The sequence below is a fragment of the Colletotrichum abscissum genome, assembly GCF_030869225.1.
Source record: "Colletotrichum abscissum strain IMI 504890 chromosome Unknown Scaffold_17.1, whole genome shotgun sequence".
NCBI classification, from domain to species: domain Eukaryota; kingdom Fungi; phylum Ascomycota; class Sordariomycetes; order Glomerellales; family Glomerellaceae; genus Colletotrichum; species Colletotrichum abscissum.
In genome coordinates, this window is record NW_026850065.1 from 968,776 (window position 1) to 984,605 (window position 15,830).

Below are 15,830 nucleotides of genomic sequence, written 5' to 3' on the forward strand. Positions count from 1 at the left end.
TGGAAGCGTTCCGCACCATAGCAACACGGAAAGTGCCCCACAGCTTTGAGCATGATGCTTACTAACGTAAGGTCAGACAGGCACTCCTGCCACAGGTGTGGCTTGCGCACCCCGTACTGCGTAAGTGCACGGTCTGCTCGCTCGCGTCAACTGCCAACTGCCTGGCGGGCCACCGAGTGCCCCTCTTCTTGTGTAACGACGGTGGAGGAACGGAAGGAAGGATTGCTGGTGTCTCACGGTCAGTCTTCCATCTGGCTCATTCCCCTTTCTCAGCCAGATACCTCGACATTCCACTACAGCCACATCTTCACTTTAACAAACGACAACACCAACAAATCAACAATATCTTCTACTTTGCACATTGAACAAGGTCGACTGGGTGTTGGCAAACTTACATCACCTACACGAATCGCAGCTGGACAGATTCAGCTATTTTTGGTGGATGCACTACCGAACCTAAGGTAGGCCGAAATCGTCGAGGTCGGTCAGACATCAAGCCACTTGAATTCGAGATCGAGTGCCACAATCACATCCGTTGAACCGCATATCCTTTTCTCGCCACTGCAGGAAGTGGACATCTTCCTTCCATCTTGTGATCCCCAAAAGGTAATCCAATCTTGTCTTTGCATCTCACACTCCTTTCTGAAGTGTGCTGCCCATCATGGCATCCAAGTTGAAGAGAATGCTGAGCGTCAAGGAACGTAGGGTCTGCCGCAAATCAAGTGCCCCTAGCTTTGCTCGGCCGGGCTCGCCCAAGCTCCGCTCCGTTGCCGATCCCGACTACAAGCTCAGCTCCGCCCGCCGTACCATGTCACAGCCCCTCGCCATGCAGGCCAACCTGGCCGGCCCTGGTAGGTTGCCCGACCAGACCAGGCCCATGAAGTTGTCTCGCTGACAATTCTTCAGCAAAACTTGAGGCTGTCACTGCTCTTATGAAGAAGTTGGAAGACGACCTGAAAAAACCCACTCTGCTCCCTCATCGTAAGTTTGATCTACGATGCAATACTTCTCTCAGTCATCCAGCTAAAATTACATCTTAGAGCGTGATGCTGCTCTTGAAGAGCTAAAGATCTATGGGCGGGACCCTACCAACGCTGATCCTATCTTTACACCAGAGGTCATCCCATCTGCCTCCTACGAGTGCTGTTGATGCTAATAGACTACAGGGTATCGAGATGCTCACAAGACATGCCTTCGTAAGCCCGTCAAACTCTACGGCAAGGGCAGCTTTGAGAGTTTTGGCCAACACGATGCTATTGAATCCTCAGGCTCGCCAAACATTTGTTGACCTTGGCTACGAGGACCAAGCTTGCAGGAGATTGAAGAATGACAGCTTCGACCATGAATTCCTTGTCTCCAGGGTCTTGTTCCTCACCACCTACGGAACCAAAATCGATCTTCTTGCTCTGATTCAGAAACACAGGTTGGCCGATATCGTGATTGAGAATCTTTCCAAGCACCAAAAGCGCCTGGGAAGTTCCCAGACCCATGTATCAGCCGATCCCATGGAAGACATGGCGCTCAACGAGACTTTGAAGCTACTTTTCAACGTCTCGCATTTTTGCCCCTCCGAAGTGGCGGCATTTACAGGCGCCATTCCACACATCGTTGCACTACTTTGGAAGCATGATATTCCCTCCAACAAACCGCTCGACCCGCCATTCAATACCCTTGTCAACGCTTTGCTGGATCTCAAGTTAGAGGACAAAGATGTCCAGGGGGCTCTTTATCCGAAGAGTGAACCTGCAAAGGTAGCGGATCGCTTTATTGAGATACTAGACGCGGCTCTGAAGGCATATCCCGATAATGAACTGGAGCAGCTGGTAACGCCGCTGATAGGTGTCTTGCGGCGTGTGCACGATGGCGCTCCTGACGCTGCCAAGACGTCTATTAGGAAGAAGCTTCTTCCTACTGAGCAGGATAGAAAGGAGGTTCTTGGCCGCGGTACTTCATTGACATCACGCTTATTGCGCAACTCTACCAACCCCCTGACCCCCCACCTTCGGGAGGCCATCTCCTATCTTCTCTTCGACATGTCAGACCAGGATGCTTCAAAGTTTGTTGAGAACGTTGGTTACGGCTTTGCATCAGGCTTCCTGTTCCAGAAAAACATTCCCATTCCTGCCAGTGCTGCTGAAGCGTTCAGCACGGGCGAGGAGCAGCGGCCTGTCAATCCCATTACGGGACAGTTCATTGACAAGGAAAAACACGTTGAACTTCCGGAGATGACAGAAGAAGAAAAAGAGAGAGAGGCAGAGAGACTATACGTCCTGTTTGAAAGGCAAGATGGCACTTGCCCCACAACTCTGACACATGCTAACAGATCATTAGGCTCAAGAAGACAGGCGTCGTTGATATACAGAACCCCGTGGAGCAGGCGGCGAGGTCAGGACAACTTCATGATTTTGGAGATAAGCGAGTGGAGGAGCTCGACGATTAAGATGAAGCATAGCATAGGGACAGGCTTAACTTGTCAAAGAATAGCATACGTGCATCAGGCATTGGCGTAGTCGTTCAAGGTACCTTAGCTTAAAACAACTTTTGGTGGTCTTGATTCCGCGATGGATTGATATGAGCAAAGGTCCGGCTGGCTTTATTTCTACCTTCTGATGTGACTCCCATCCAACCCTACCTGAGGCTTTCCCAGACCGATTTGCGCCCCAGCAGGCCTGGCCATGTCAAGTTAAGGTCGCCCCTAGTAGAATTAAAGTTCAGAAGTAAAGGCGCGAGCTGTACTTGATCCCGATTTTCCAGACCTGCGTTGAGAGAGAGGTGAGCACATCTCAGTTGCTTTCGCCCGTTAGTCAGACGACAGTGAGTAGTGAACAGTTGCTCGTGCTCAGTATATTTTCACAAAGATCCCTCAAGATGGTTTCTTTGTTCCCATCCCAGACTTCTTGTTCGCCCTTGCATCTCGCTCCCGCAGGCAAGGTACCTTCTAGTAATAAACACCTGATCAAGACTGGACGGTTCCGGTGCATTGTTGGCATCCTGGTCCTTTGAAGCACGGTATTGAGGTAATAATCAATTGTAGGTACGAGTGGAATTGTCTCGAGGCTGGGGTACTACTGATATGCCCGTTCGCCGTGGCTAGTTAGCTTTTGGCTTGAATTATCCAATTTACTGATTTAAATTCCAACTCGAGCACTTACCAGATGGCTCAACTGGTCAGCTCATCGGACGGACTCACTTTACATTAACTTAGAACCCCAGGCCTGGTGTGAGGGAAAGAAAGAGATGTAGGTATGCGTCCACCTTCCATCAAACTCGCCCGAGAGGATCTCTTTCCCAAGCAACTGCCTTCCTTTTCTGGATTGCCCCCCCCCCCCCCCCCCCCCCCCCCCCCCCCCCCCCCCGCGCCCTCGGGCCCTTCCCTCTGCGCCTTTTTGCCTCTCGCTCCCCCCCCCCACAAACCCCCCCCCGAGGGTCCCTTTCCCCAACAAACCCCCTCCCTTTTTGGTTTTCCCCCCCCCCCCCCCCTCGGACCTTCCTCGGCTCAGTCAGGTCGTTGAGGCTCTTTCCCTGGGTAATGGTTTTCCGACTCGGCAACCTCGCCCTACTTCCAACTTGAGTAGACTGGGTGAATAGGTGGGTGGATAGGATCTTCCTCCTCCTTCCATCACTACCCAAGCTATCTAACTCAAGATAGACGAAGGTGCACGAATTTCTCACTCTGATCCTTCCGGGCAGCTTCGCTATATTCCACCTTCTTTCTAGACAAGGTATCCAACTCAAGAATCTCGTCACGACCGTCCCCATTTACGATGTCGGTGCCACTGGTCTTCAAGGGCCGAGAGGTTGCAATGACCCAGAACGAGCTTGCCGCCTCCTCGGCTGCAGCGTGAGTTTTCGGCGCCTCTGTTGTTTCCCTCACTAACGCCAAGGTTTATACAGCAAAGCGAACGGCGCCGAGAATCAGGACGAAGATGACCTGATCCCGAAGATCGAGTCCGACTTGGTCGAGCCTGTTGGTGCCTCCGAGAAGTCGGCCAGCAGAAAGCGCCAGTCTAGTCAACCCGCCACCAGCAAAGCTAGCAAGAGACGTAAGTTGCTTGAAGGCCAAAAGCCTCTGGATGGGTCTGCTCAGAGTGTCCGAGCCTCGATCAAGAACAGAGCCGCGCCTGCTACGAAGAAAGGACTTCCTCTAGATGCTTCCGACTCTGATGAGGAAGACGGTCCCGACGATCACGGTCCTAGTGATACTGAGAGAGATGATGGTTCCCCTCCGCCGGTGCAAGCTCCTAAGAAGCGCGGTCGTCCCAGAAAGACTACCAACGCTGTCTCGATCAAGTCCAAGAAACCTACTGGTAACCCGATTCCCGCTGGACCAGTCACCAAAGGTAAGTCTAAAAGTGGATTCACTTGCGTTCTGGTCGTCTTCGCCTACTTTTACCCGTTCTAACCTCTCTGATACGTTAGCCACTGCTCTTAGTCGGTCTACTCGTGCTTCTACCGTAGAGAAGGCAGTTACTGAGAAAAAGGTAGCAGTACCCTCACGCCTAACTTCAAGACCGCATTAAGATTGACACCCTGACAGGCCGTGACGACATACGGCCGAGGCGTCGCTCGCCCCAAGAAGGCTACGAGGAAGAGCCCTGTAAAAGGCACCTCGAGTTCTCCTACTTGTTCTGAGGAGTTCTACGTCGTTGAGAGGATCGTTGGCGCACGCGTTGACCCCAAGACCAAGGTGCAGATGTACATGGTGAAGTGGAAGGGATACGGCTCGAACCAGAATACATGGGAGCCAAAGGGAAACTTAAGCAAGTGCGCTGCTCTCATCAAGAGCTTCAATGCTTCTCAAAAGAAGGAGAAGAGAAAGAAGTGAACAGCTTTCTGTCGTCATCAAGATAGGCGGGTTGTTGCTGGCGTTACTGATACTTATCGGTATTTCGAGTTCATTTGGGTTTCATGGTTTCTAGGCGTTGAGTGGAAACGACATCGGCTTAGAGGAAGCTTTCGACAAGGTATGCAGAGGAATTTCCAACGAAAATCCGACGATTGTATCCCAAGTTGGTTCATACGGCGAATTGGGAACTGCTCACTCGCGATTCAATGGGACTTTGACGGACGGACAGTGCTGCGCAGGGATGACGTGGGGTGGTGTAGCTAGGATTTCACAGGCCTGAGATTGGTCAGCTCCTGCAGCTAAGCTCTCCACTTGAAATTCCCCGACTGGTTTAATTCACTGCCCCCTTACCTCCATCTCAGGGTTCACAGTGACCTCAACCCTTCCTTCAACGTGTCCGCCGGGTGGCTCTCAACATCTGCTGACTTTTTTTTTTTCTTCACTTCACTGCCCTGCTCTCCCCAGTGAATTTGTCGCAACTTCTGCCATATAGCCTGACGACGCGACATCCGAAGACGGCCGACGCATAGATTGAGCCAATACCAAGTACAAGCTTGTCCCGTGTTCCCCGTCGTCAGACACCCCAGCCGCAATCATGGACGCCGTCCGCTCCGCCCTCCAGCCTGTCACCCATAACCTCCCGGCCCCGATCCGCGACCTCGGCGTCTCCATCATCGGCGAGCACTGCTACAAGTCACTCTTGCTGGACATCAACGTTGAGGATGTAGACTGCATCAAGCTCGGCCTATCCAAGGGCATCGGCCTCGGCATCGTCGGCGTCTCGAGCATTGTCAAGCTGCCGCAGATCCGCAAGCTCACCTCGTCGCAGTCGGGCGAGGGCATCTCGGTGCTGTCGTACCTCCTCGAGACGGCCTCCTACCTCGTCTCGCTGGCCTACAACTACCGCAACCAGTTCCCCTTTAGCACCTACGGCGAGACGGCGCTCATCATGGGTCAAAATGTCATCATCACCGTCTTGGTGCTCAACTATACCGGCCGCGCGAGCCTGGCTGCCGTGTTTGTGACGGCGTTGGCTGTTGCACTGGGAACGCTGTTTGCCGGGAGCTTGGTCGATATGCAGACGTTGGGATACCTGCAGGCTGGCGCGGGCGTGTTGAGCGTCGCTAGCAAGGTTCCCCAGATCCTGGCGATTTGGTCCGAGGGCGGCACCGGGCAGCTTAGTGCATTCGCTGTAAGTCGATTGCTCCTCGCCCCGTGTGGGAAGCCTCGAAGGATTCAGGTGCTAATACGTGTAATCAACAGGTCTTCAACTACCTCGCCGGCTCCCTCTCCCGCATTTTCACCACACTCCAGGAGGTCGACGACAAGCTCATCCTGTACAACTTCATTGCCGGCTTCCTCCTCAACGCCGTCCTCGCGTCCCAGATGGCGTACTATTGGAATGCGCCCTCCAAGAAGGCCAAGGGCAAGCAGAAAGTTCCCATCCCCGCTGCCCCTTCCACCGGTTCCTCGTCGGCTACTTCGACGCCCGCCAAGAGGGGTCCCAGCACCCGCCGTCGCGGTTGAGTGCGTGGTTCTCTCGAAAGGGGTAGGCTTTCCCCTTTGAAGGCGGCTAGAGCGTTTAGATACCATATTGTTGCTTCTATAATACAGTGAGCACATTTAAGAACTTGTTCCACTTGCGTACCCTTCGTGAACAGCCTCTTTATTGACGTTCTTAACCTCGGGTTCCAGAGGGCTCTGTGCCGTTTGCATGTACTCGACACGTGAGGTTGCCACAGCCTTGCTCAAACGGCTGGACTAAGCAAGGTATCGTCAATGTTGTTCGACTTGGTGCAGCCAGCCCGAAGCATTACCAACCCCAGTAGACCGGGTACCCTCGGAATTTCCGTGATGAGAGAGAGAGAGAGAGAGAGAGCTGCGTCCAAGATTTGTGTTCCAACCCAAGCAAGGACCCGGAGCCTCGGCCTTTCTATTGAACAAGAGCCCCTTAGCCGTGCAGGTTGTGTATGGTATGCCAGAGCGCCGCTTTGCATACTATAGCCTACAGGCCCACCGAAGATTAATCGATGTTACGATCCAGAGGCTGTATCTCATCGCTCGTTGCGCCGCAGCTGTTGACCAGGCTTGTTAACGTTACCGAACTTCCTTGGTTGAGGCGCTTCATGAGGCTGTTCACGGGCAGATGTGTCACGAAGGGTGTCAAACGAGATATGGGATCGACGGAATGTGTATTACGAGGCCTTCGGTGAGGTACGAGATCGTATGGTATTAATGGTGTCGCCTTCCCCCCTGTAGTCAGGGTTCTTCTTCTCCCCCTCGGCCGCCCACCATCGCCATCACCACACAATCCCCGCCCTCCATTTATCTTTTCTCGCGCCCGCCCAAAAGAAAAAGAAACAAAACCGCAAAAGACGTTGGCAAAACTAGGTATGCCCTTAGGCAGGGACCCCCCACTTCTCGTGGTATCGTAGTCTGCTATCCAAATTAGAATCCTGTTCACGAGGAGATTGAGTGCTAAGAAAAGGGGCAACTTACATCCTCGTACAAACGACAAAAAAGACCGTAGACACACTTCGGTGCTCAACCGCGCAGAGAGAGGAACGCGACCAATCCCCCCACGAAAGCCACAACCCACAGCGCCATGCCGACAAGCAGCATGATGCGCAGGTTGCGTCTCTGGTGGAAGGAGAGGCCGGTGCACTCTCCGCCGGTGAGGCCCGCCAACGCCCGATCCCACGACCAGACGAGGGTGACGGCCCCCACGAACGGCAGCAACAGGGTCGCCCCCATCACCGCGTAGTAGAAGACCGCCTGGCGACGGACCGCGCCCTGCGAGAGAGGGGTCTGGTCCCGGACGGTCGCCGCCATGTCCGCGAGCTCGGTATCCGTGCCCCGGCCGCCGAGTTGACGAACGGCCTGGAGAGCACGGTACCTCTCCATCACCTCGGAGGAGTAGAGGTGGGGAGAGGCCCGGCGGCCCGCAGACTGGTCGATGGCGAGGGCCTCCGCCGCAGCTTGGTGGCTGATGCTTGCCATCTTGCTGGGGGTGGAGACCCTCTCCCTCGCCCTCGCCTGGTCGGTGGTGGTTTGGGGGCGCGACACCGACGAGTACTGCGTCGGGAAGTACTCGCGGTTCGGCCGCCCAAAGGGCTGTTGTTGGCGATCTGGAAGCAGTTGAGGTTAGCCAGCGAGTTCCTGCGAGCCTAAAATGAAAAACAAAGGACTTGCTTCGAGCAGGGGGGTTTGCTCCCCCCGAAGTATCTTCGAGCTTTTTTTCTTCGAACAAAATTCGAACAGAGATTCGAATGGGATCTTGGAAGGAGGTGGGAGAGGTTTGGAGCCGAGGTCTTTTTTTTTGGTTGTTTATAGATTGGGTGACCAACCCTCGGTTTGGACAGTGTTGTTTATGGGAAGAAGAAGAGGAAAGAAGGCAATAGAGCGAGGGAGGAGGGGAGGGCTTTATGTAGATATTGGGAGGGTAGTAAGGCATAGAAATGCGGAGACTGGATACTTACCAATGAAGATGGTACGGCGATCGATGCCTTGGTTCTCGGTGCGGGAGAAGAATGATCTTGTAGAGTTCTTTCTCAAGGCGGGGCGAGGATAGACGTGGCTACCGCCGTTTGAGGAATAAGGCCGGCCGGGGGAGATGATGTGTCCTGAAAGAGTATGGTCCTCGAGGCCGCTTGCGCGACGGAAAGCTTGAAGCTTGGCTGCGTCCTCACGGGGGACCAGGGGAAACGGCAGGTTGGCATACTCGTTGCGGCTGGGCTCGGCTGCCTCTTCATGAACCTGTGCTCGATGGTTCCGGACGCGATCCCAAGAGAAGTCTGGATAGGGAGCTGGCATGGGATCGAGCTCGATCTCCTCCCAGCCGTCTTGTCTTCGCTGTCTATTCTGCAGTGCGCGCGCAGGAGGCGATAGATAGGAAGGAGAGGCAGAACGAGAGGGGATCGACGGTAGAGGGGTCGACGTCTCCCACCATGCTCTCGCCCGGGTGGTGGAGGGCTCCCGGCCTTTGTGGGAAGTAGTGTGGTGAGCGACAGGATGCTGTTGTTGATGCTGAACCAGAAGTGCATCTGAGACGTTGGCAATGCTGCTACCAGTCATGACTCTGCCCATAAAGCCTGTAGGGAACTCGCGGTCATCGGTGACAGTTCGCCAGTCTTCATCTCCCTCCAAGCCGGTCCGCTCCTCTCCATCTTCTGAGGCGACTGTGGCCATGCGCGTGTGATCGATGGCGTTGTATGGCTCTGTTGCTTGCATGCCAATCTCATCTCCGGTGAATGGGGCTGGAACAGGAACGGGAACCTTGATACCGGATTGGGTGATCTGCCAGTCGGGCTGAATAGCTGGGGCATGGTAGAAGTCATTCTTTTGCTGATGAGAGCTGCTGTGATAAGGTGACTGACGTGAATTCTGAAGATTGGAATGACGAACACGCCCGATAAGACCACTAGATGGCTGGCTGAGACCAGTAACGTGGTGAAGCGCACGAGAAACTTCTTTCTCAGCATGAGGGCGTAGAAAGACCTTCTCTTTGCCAGGCTCAGACTGCTCGGCATTGTGCTCCGAAGCATGGGACGATGCGTTGGAGAAAGCATGGAAGGGGTTCAACAACTTGACTGGAGCCTTTCCTTTGTCCAGGGTGGTGACCTCATCTTCGGAATAGCCAGAGGCGTCTCCATCATACTCGGAATCAGACTCTGATGTTTGCTCGACTGTAGGGACAGGCTGGTCAGCAGGGATCGAGGGAGGGGGTAGAACACCACGATCGATGAAGATAGGTAAGTGGTTGCTCTGGTTGCCAGGCTGTAAGGCTTCGTGATCAAGAAAGATGGGATACTGAGTTCCGTTCAAGCCAGAAAGGTGAGTTGTGTTGAAATAACCAGAAGGAGTCTCTTTCTTGACGACGTCGTCAATGTGGGAAGATTGGTCTGCCTCCTCGGTATGCCATGAGGGACTTGCTGCGACTGGGGGCGAGAGAATAGGAGAAGAGGCCAAAATAGGCGAGGACCTTGGCTCGACCTTGATTTTGTTCATGGAACCGTGGTCAATGGAAGCTAGACTGTAGTCATCACCATCCTCTGGGTAGAATGAGGAGGCATCTGGGTACTCAGTGGCGGCATGCTGGCTGTCGAAAGGATCATCGATGGAATCTTGTCGGTCATGCTGCTCCTTGAACTCATGTAAGGACAAATTCGAATAATCAATGAAGGCGTTCTCTTCATCCGACAGGTATGGAGAGGAAGATCTTTGAGGACCATGGTCTGTCGTCTGAGTTTGAGACACGACAGTAGAAGGCGAAGTTTGCTTATCGACCTTGCTCTGGTGGCTAGATGCATTCGGCTCGGCAAGTAGCTCGAGGCTCTTCGGCTCCTTCTGACCCTTAGAGTCTTGGAACTGGCTAGAGGAATTGTTCGAGGCACTTAAAATGTCTTCGACTTGCTCCTCCGTGAGCTGCTCTCCATTGCCTAGCTGTCCATCGAACTCAATGGGGATCTTGGGAGTTGGAGGAGCAATGTGTCGATGAGCTTCATTGAACGAAGCATAAAGGGCCTTGTTCGGGGTGAGAGACCGCTTGGAAGGTCGCTAGACAAGGTTAGTATGATACCCTCAATGTTAAAATTAATGAGCGACAAAGATATCTCACCTCTTTGATCCCTTGATTGTCAGACATCTTTTGCGACGTGAGATCTGCTTTCTGCTGAAAGAGATGGATTGTCTCTGGGCAAGGATGAAAGAAGTGGGATGAAACAGTAGAATCGTGCTTCCAAAAGAGATCGCCGATGAGGCAGGGCAGTTATCGCTGCTGTTCGAGAGTATTCGATTCGCGAGTAACCTCTGTTGTCGTCTGTGGTATCGCAGGAAACTCAAGCCTAGACAGGGAGAAGGAAAGCGGTCAAAAATAGTCGTTGGACAAGTGATGGAATGTCAACTTTTCCCAAAGGTCAAGGTGAAGCGACGTGAGTATGCCGAACTGGCGGTACAAACTTGATACCTAGGGCGAATTGTTTCAATGACGCTCCCAATGTAGAAGTGCTCTGGCGAGTCCGTAGATTGCTTGACTGTCTCGCGCCCCGAGACCTTTGACGTACTGAAAAAGTTGCTTGTGCTTGAAATCTTGGAAGTCCTCAAGTGAATGCTTGAAAAGCTCAGTAAGTTGGATAAGCAAGGTGAAGGTGAGGATAGTTATGAGTATCTCTGGAATAATTCCAGAAAGGCGCATTTCCTGGGGGAGAAGGGTGAGGAATTTTGCAAGAAGCAGACAAAAGGGTAGCTCATTGACAAAAGTGATTGGTATCAAGAAAGAAGAGTGAGGAATGCGAGAAGGTTGCATGTGAGATGGATATCGTGCAATGAGAAGGGTTAGAAGGAGACGGGAGAGGAGAAGGATTCAAGGCAAGCTAGTGAAATAGCTGCTGCTGTGTGAGAGAGAAATCCAGCAGCGTGACTTCCTGCGAAGTGGGAAATGAGGAAGAATTTTTCAATGCGGTGCGATTCTGTTTTCTAAGAAAAAAAACAAAAATCCGTTCAGCTGGGCAGACGTGATGCCAAACTCGAGATATCAACAAAGCCCAAGGTGTAGAATGGATGTGGGTCCCTACACCTCTCAGCTGTAAACTGCCCTTAGAGGCAATCAGGCGACGAGGATGCTTTATCTTTTTCCTTCCCCAAACCTCAAGACAAGGCTTTGAATTTTCATAATTTGGCATTGGCAATAAGATATTTCAGGTTATCATCCGTTCAGCATAGTACATCCCATGGTCCCATACAAGTTGGTCTCGAGGTTTACTACATCGTTTACGCGGATCCATTTTGTACTTACGTTTTCAGCCAGGAGCAACATTAGCATGACGATGAGGATTCCGAGAACTCAGAATTCATGAGAATGTTGAGTCCACATCACGAACATGGGTAACAAACGGTCTCGAGTGTATCTACTATCCGATAGTTGAACCACCAGCGTGTGAACGGTATCGAGGAAGGAAAAACGACATTTGAACATGAATGCCGCATATATTCTGGCTTAAAAATATGGCGAGAGGGATGTTATATCTGAACAATTTTGTAGATGCCAGGCTACTCACAAGTACCCATATGGAGAGGACAAAATTCCAAGAAAGAAATGTACCGTGTGCTGCTATCCAGTCATTTGCTTGACTACCGTAAATAGACAGAAGCCACGGAGTTCAATAGAGATTCAGACAGAGAAGCGAAAAAAGATATGTGGGAGGTTTGATGGCGAGTGTGCGAGCATCTGTTGTGCGGGCAACGTGAAGCACGCGGACTCTTATGCTGTAAGGAAGGAACGAGATGTCGTTAGATGAAGCAGGCACGACCGAATCGTTCGCAGATCCACTTATTTTCCGATGGCCTAGACCCAAAACCGTTAGTTCTAAAATCGGTGATAGGTGATAAAGATAAGCGATAAGACAGTGCCCAGGCACCTCATGATGAACCCCCTGTCAATGGACCCTGTTGGACTTCCTCCTTCTGACAAGGCAAGCCAGCCTCCAGATGGCCATTGCTTTGATTCCTTCTTCTATCATCCGTGTGTCGGCATGTCTGGGCCGAATCCACTGCTACCAGCTCATACACCTTGGCATTGATGAAGGTATTCCAGGATATCTGCGACGAGCTGAGCGCCTCAATATTTTCAGGGTCTGTCAGCCTTCAGGGACCATCTAGTGCATCGGCAACGCAGCACCCGAGACCTTGGTATTCCTCCGTCCATCATCTACCATTTTGGGGGTTTCCGAGTCCAACTCACGATGTCCAGTCGAAGCGTGCGTCCCATCGGCTTCAACTTGGCGGAGGAGTGTACGTTGCGATTTCTGCTGATCGTGGAAATCGAGCTGCTAGTGCGCAACCGATCGACGGCAGACGAAACGCACCCCCTCATCGAATTATTAATGTTCTTGGGACGGCATCACAGCATCATCCCCCAAAGTGACGAAGACCTCCAATTTCTCCACTTCTACCAAGAGGGGAAGTCGGGATATAGGTTCCATGGAGTCTCGTCGAAGCCGCAGAGAAGAGTCAAGCAGATAGAGTTCGACCTGCCCACAGTCTGTGCTCGTCTCGTCCGAGCCTAGAAGACCGAAAAATCAAGATTGACAGGCGCAAGTAGTCAATGTGTTGCGGGCCTCATAAGCCAGCATTGCGAGATTACATCGTTCTTCGGTTGGACTTGGACTTTTGCTTGGTGGACATGGAGAGGCGAACAAGCAAGATCCTGAAAAACACCGGCTGAGACAGCAAAGATCGGCACCGAATTCAATAACCGGGACACATCCCTGACGAAGACAGGGCGAAAAGCATTGTTTCGTCCCCGAGTGTCACGTATGCACCAGCAAATGCCGCTGTCAATCAACTGGACCCTCGTTTCCTGGGTGGTCGCTGTTTTGTTGCTTGATGCATCAACAATATTTTGTCGGAATCCTTGGTGCATCGCAAACACATCGCATAGCATAGCATCGCAGCGCAGCGCGGCGCAGCCAAGGAGTGTTGTCTGGATGCAGTACGCAGGCCCGACTGGACGAGGTGCAGGAGTCAGATTCCCGGTCACGGTCTCCCTTGCCTTCCGACTGGGTTTGCATCGGAGGATGTTCCGTGGGTCTCGCCGAGCCGTCATGGATGATGGACAAGTTGTCAAGTCGGCGACAGCAACAAAACAGCAAAGGAGCGGCTGGGCGGTTGCTTCAGTGGATGGCAATTTCTTGAAAAACCGAGGGTTGGAAAGCCTCATTAAAAGGAGGCGACGACAGTCGACGTGGGAGGGACAGATGCACGGAGATGAGGCAACCAATGAGCGACTGAGACCGAGGCTGCAGAACCAATCATGGGCGGCAAAATTCCAGCCCCTTTGCCGAATCCAGATCTTGATGAACACCCGCTCCCTCGTCCTCGACTTTTCGCCTCCTCCCCCGATGGCTTCGCCCACCTGTCACGAACCCCACCGCCCTCGCATGCCTCAACCTGGGATCTTTCTTCCAATCCCGTGTGCAGTCGGCGAACCATCGACTTGGGGCGGACTTGCAATTCCCATTGTTTGGCGGCTACGGATACATACACGCACGCAGAGGGCAATACCTATACTCCGTGTGCATACACTTCCACACCCTCATACCTTGCACCGTGGGTGAGACTGGACGAGAAAGAGGAAGCGGTCGAGCTGACCGTCTGTTTAGGTATTGTTGCTGCACACAACTCGAGACAGCAGCATAACCTTACCCTGCCCGCTATATCATCATATGCATGCACGCACTATCAATGTCTTGCCTGACAAGCACCATCTCACAGTTGAGGCGGGCAATAGCAGCGGTGGACAAGGTTGGGAAGTCTATCCGTACCCAGAGCTTACTGTGTAGGTTCGTCGAGTTCCAACGCCAACCCGCCTGGAAACGCCACGTTCCTTGCACCGGTCGGGGGATGGCAGCGATGGACCTCGCACTAAATCTGCGATGCGCAACGCCGCACACGCATATCCGTCTTAGCTCCCTCACACCGCTCGTACGACGGTGTCCGCTGCCCGGCTCCCGTCCACCCAAACCTCTCGGTTGCTTCGAGTCGCCCTCGTCCCGCTGGTTGGGATTCTGCAGATGAGCAAGCCAAGGGGGGCCTAGACGGGCCATGCAACGCTGTCCTGCCCTGAGCTGGGTCTCTCCATGCAGCTATGTCTGTCCAGCAGAACAGACTGGCTCTCAGAAATCGTCCTGCTGTGCCAGTCCCTCGCCTCACTTCGTCGTGCCTCGAAACTGAACCTTTGTTTCGTTTCTTTTACATGGTCCTCCCGAGCTATCCATTCCTCGTTAGTTGCCGTACGCAACCTCCAGCCGCCGGCGCCGGGCATCCTTCTCCACCGGCCTCTTTAATGCGGTTCCGGCGCACATGACACCCATACCAACAGTGGTCGCCCGTATTTCACCTTGAGCCCCCCCCGGCCTGCCACACTTCATCACACCTCCGACCTCCCGAAGTTTGCCCTTTCCCACCATTTTCGCCCTTTCCTTCCATTTTGCAATATCTCAAGAATGTTCAATGGCGTTTTGGGTGGTCGGCGGGGAGGCAAGGCCACTTTCCCAAGGTGAGGGCCACGTCCTCGATTCCGATCTCTACGTTGTGGGTGGCAAAAGGAGGATTGGTCACGCTCATGAGCGCGACATCTACGACGGCAACTCTGAGTACGCACACGACGACATGCCCTTCCAGAAAAGGGCCCGTGTATCACATTTCACGTCCGACTTGGATCCTGTTTGTCCACCGCGGGGATCGATTCCCGTTCAGAACCTGTCCTTTTTAGTAATCCGAGAACAAACATCGCCAACGCCCGAGCCGGCTGAAGCCGATGTCACCTCATCGCAAATGGAGCGCACCGCCTCTGGCTTGTCCATCTCGTCCGATACAGACATTTACAGCGCCGCCATCGAGGACGATCTAAGGCTACTCGACGACGATGTTGCGGCTAGACTTGTCGAAAATCGGTTGCAGCTTGGCCGACGTCGTACCAAGGATTCTCAGCATGAACGAATCCTGAGATCACTCATCCGACCACGATCTCGGCATGCCGAGTTCTCCATCGATAATGATGCGCTGGAAAGCATTTTCTCCGCCGCAAACGAGATCTTCTTTCACAACAGTCTATCACAGCGCGTCACTTGGGATTGGTCCCATGCATCTAGCGCCCAGTACAAGGACCACATCATCGGCACTACAGCCCTGCGACGCTCTAAAATGGGAGGCTTCGAGACTCTTATTGTCTTATCGAATCCAATCTTGAAGGACAAGCAGTACAACCGACGACTTCTCATCTCTACCTTCTTACATGAGCTCATTCATAGCTACCTTTTTATCAAATGCGGCGTTAAGGCTCGTCAATGTGGCGGTCATACTGTCACGAGTTATGGCACGCAGCAATGGGCATACGGAGTGTGGTAAAAGTGGCTTAACATATTAAAGTAGAAATAGACAAAAGGAAAAGGTCTATATACACGATGTCTGAGATAGACACGTGATT

General features: G+C 52.9%; 6 protein-coding genes across 6 annotated transcripts; 5 read left to right on the forward strand and 1 right to left on the reverse strand.

Moving 5' to 3' along the window:
* Positions 1-661: 661 nt before the first annotated feature.
* On the forward strand, positions 662-2,440 carry CABS01_07980 (guanine nucleotide exchange factor synembryn; the record flags this gene model as incomplete). Its single annotated transcript, XM_060541342.1, has 5 exons — positions 662-851; positions 907-981; positions 1,041-1,117; positions 1,167-2,272; positions 2,332-2,440. 5 exons carry the CDS (start codon positions 662-664, stop codon positions 2,438-2,440), a joined length of 1,557 nt encoding a protein of 518 aa, XP_060402842.1.
* A 1,324-nt stretch (positions 2,441-3,764) lies between these two features.
* CABS01_07981 (chromo domain-containing protein) lies at positions 3,765-4,632 on the forward strand (the record flags this gene model as incomplete). Its single annotated transcript, XM_060541343.1, has 3 exons — positions 3,765-3,841; positions 3,895-4,340; positions 4,538-4,632. The coding sequence occupies 3 exons, from the start codon at positions 3,765-3,767 to the stop codon at positions 4,630-4,632; spliced, it is 618 nt and encodes a 205-aa protein (XP_060402843.1).
* Positions 4,633-5,441: 809 nt separating this feature from the next.
* Positions 5,442-6,373, forward strand: CABS01_07982 (uncharacterized protein; the record flags this gene model as incomplete). The annotated part of the gene is made up of 2 exons (XM_060541344.1): positions 5,442-6,038; positions 6,110-6,373. 2 exons carry the CDS (start codon positions 5,442-5,444, stop codon positions 6,371-6,373), a joined length of 861 nt encoding a protein of 286 aa, XP_060402844.1.
* A 1,017-nt stretch (positions 6,374-7,390) lies between these two features.
* Positions 7,391-10,490, reverse strand: CABS01_07983 (uncharacterized protein; the record flags this gene model as incomplete). Its single annotated transcript, XM_060541345.1, has 3 exons — positions 7,391-7,974; positions 8,326-10,402; positions 10,464-10,490. 3 exons carry the CDS (start codon positions 10,488-10,490, stop codon positions 7,391-7,393), a joined length of 2,688 nt encoding a protein of 895 aa, XP_060402845.1.
* A 2,680-nt stretch (positions 10,491-13,170) lies between these two features.
* On the forward strand, positions 13,171-13,959 carry CABS01_07984 (uncharacterized protein; the record flags this gene model as incomplete). Its single annotated transcript, XM_060541346.1, has 1 exon — positions 13,171-13,959. One exon carries the CDS (start codon positions 13,171-13,173, stop codon positions 13,957-13,959), a length of 789 nt encoding a protein of 262 aa, XP_060402846.1.
* Positions 13,960-14,854: 895 nt separating this feature from the next.
* CABS01_07985 (uncharacterized protein) lies at positions 14,855-15,751 on the forward strand (the record flags this gene model as incomplete). Its single annotated transcript, XM_060541347.1, has 1 exon — positions 14,855-15,751. The coding sequence occupies one exon, from the start codon at positions 14,855-14,857 to the stop codon at positions 15,749-15,751; it is 897 nt and encodes a 298-aa protein (XP_060402847.1).
* Positions 15,752-15,830: the final 79 nt, after the last annotated feature.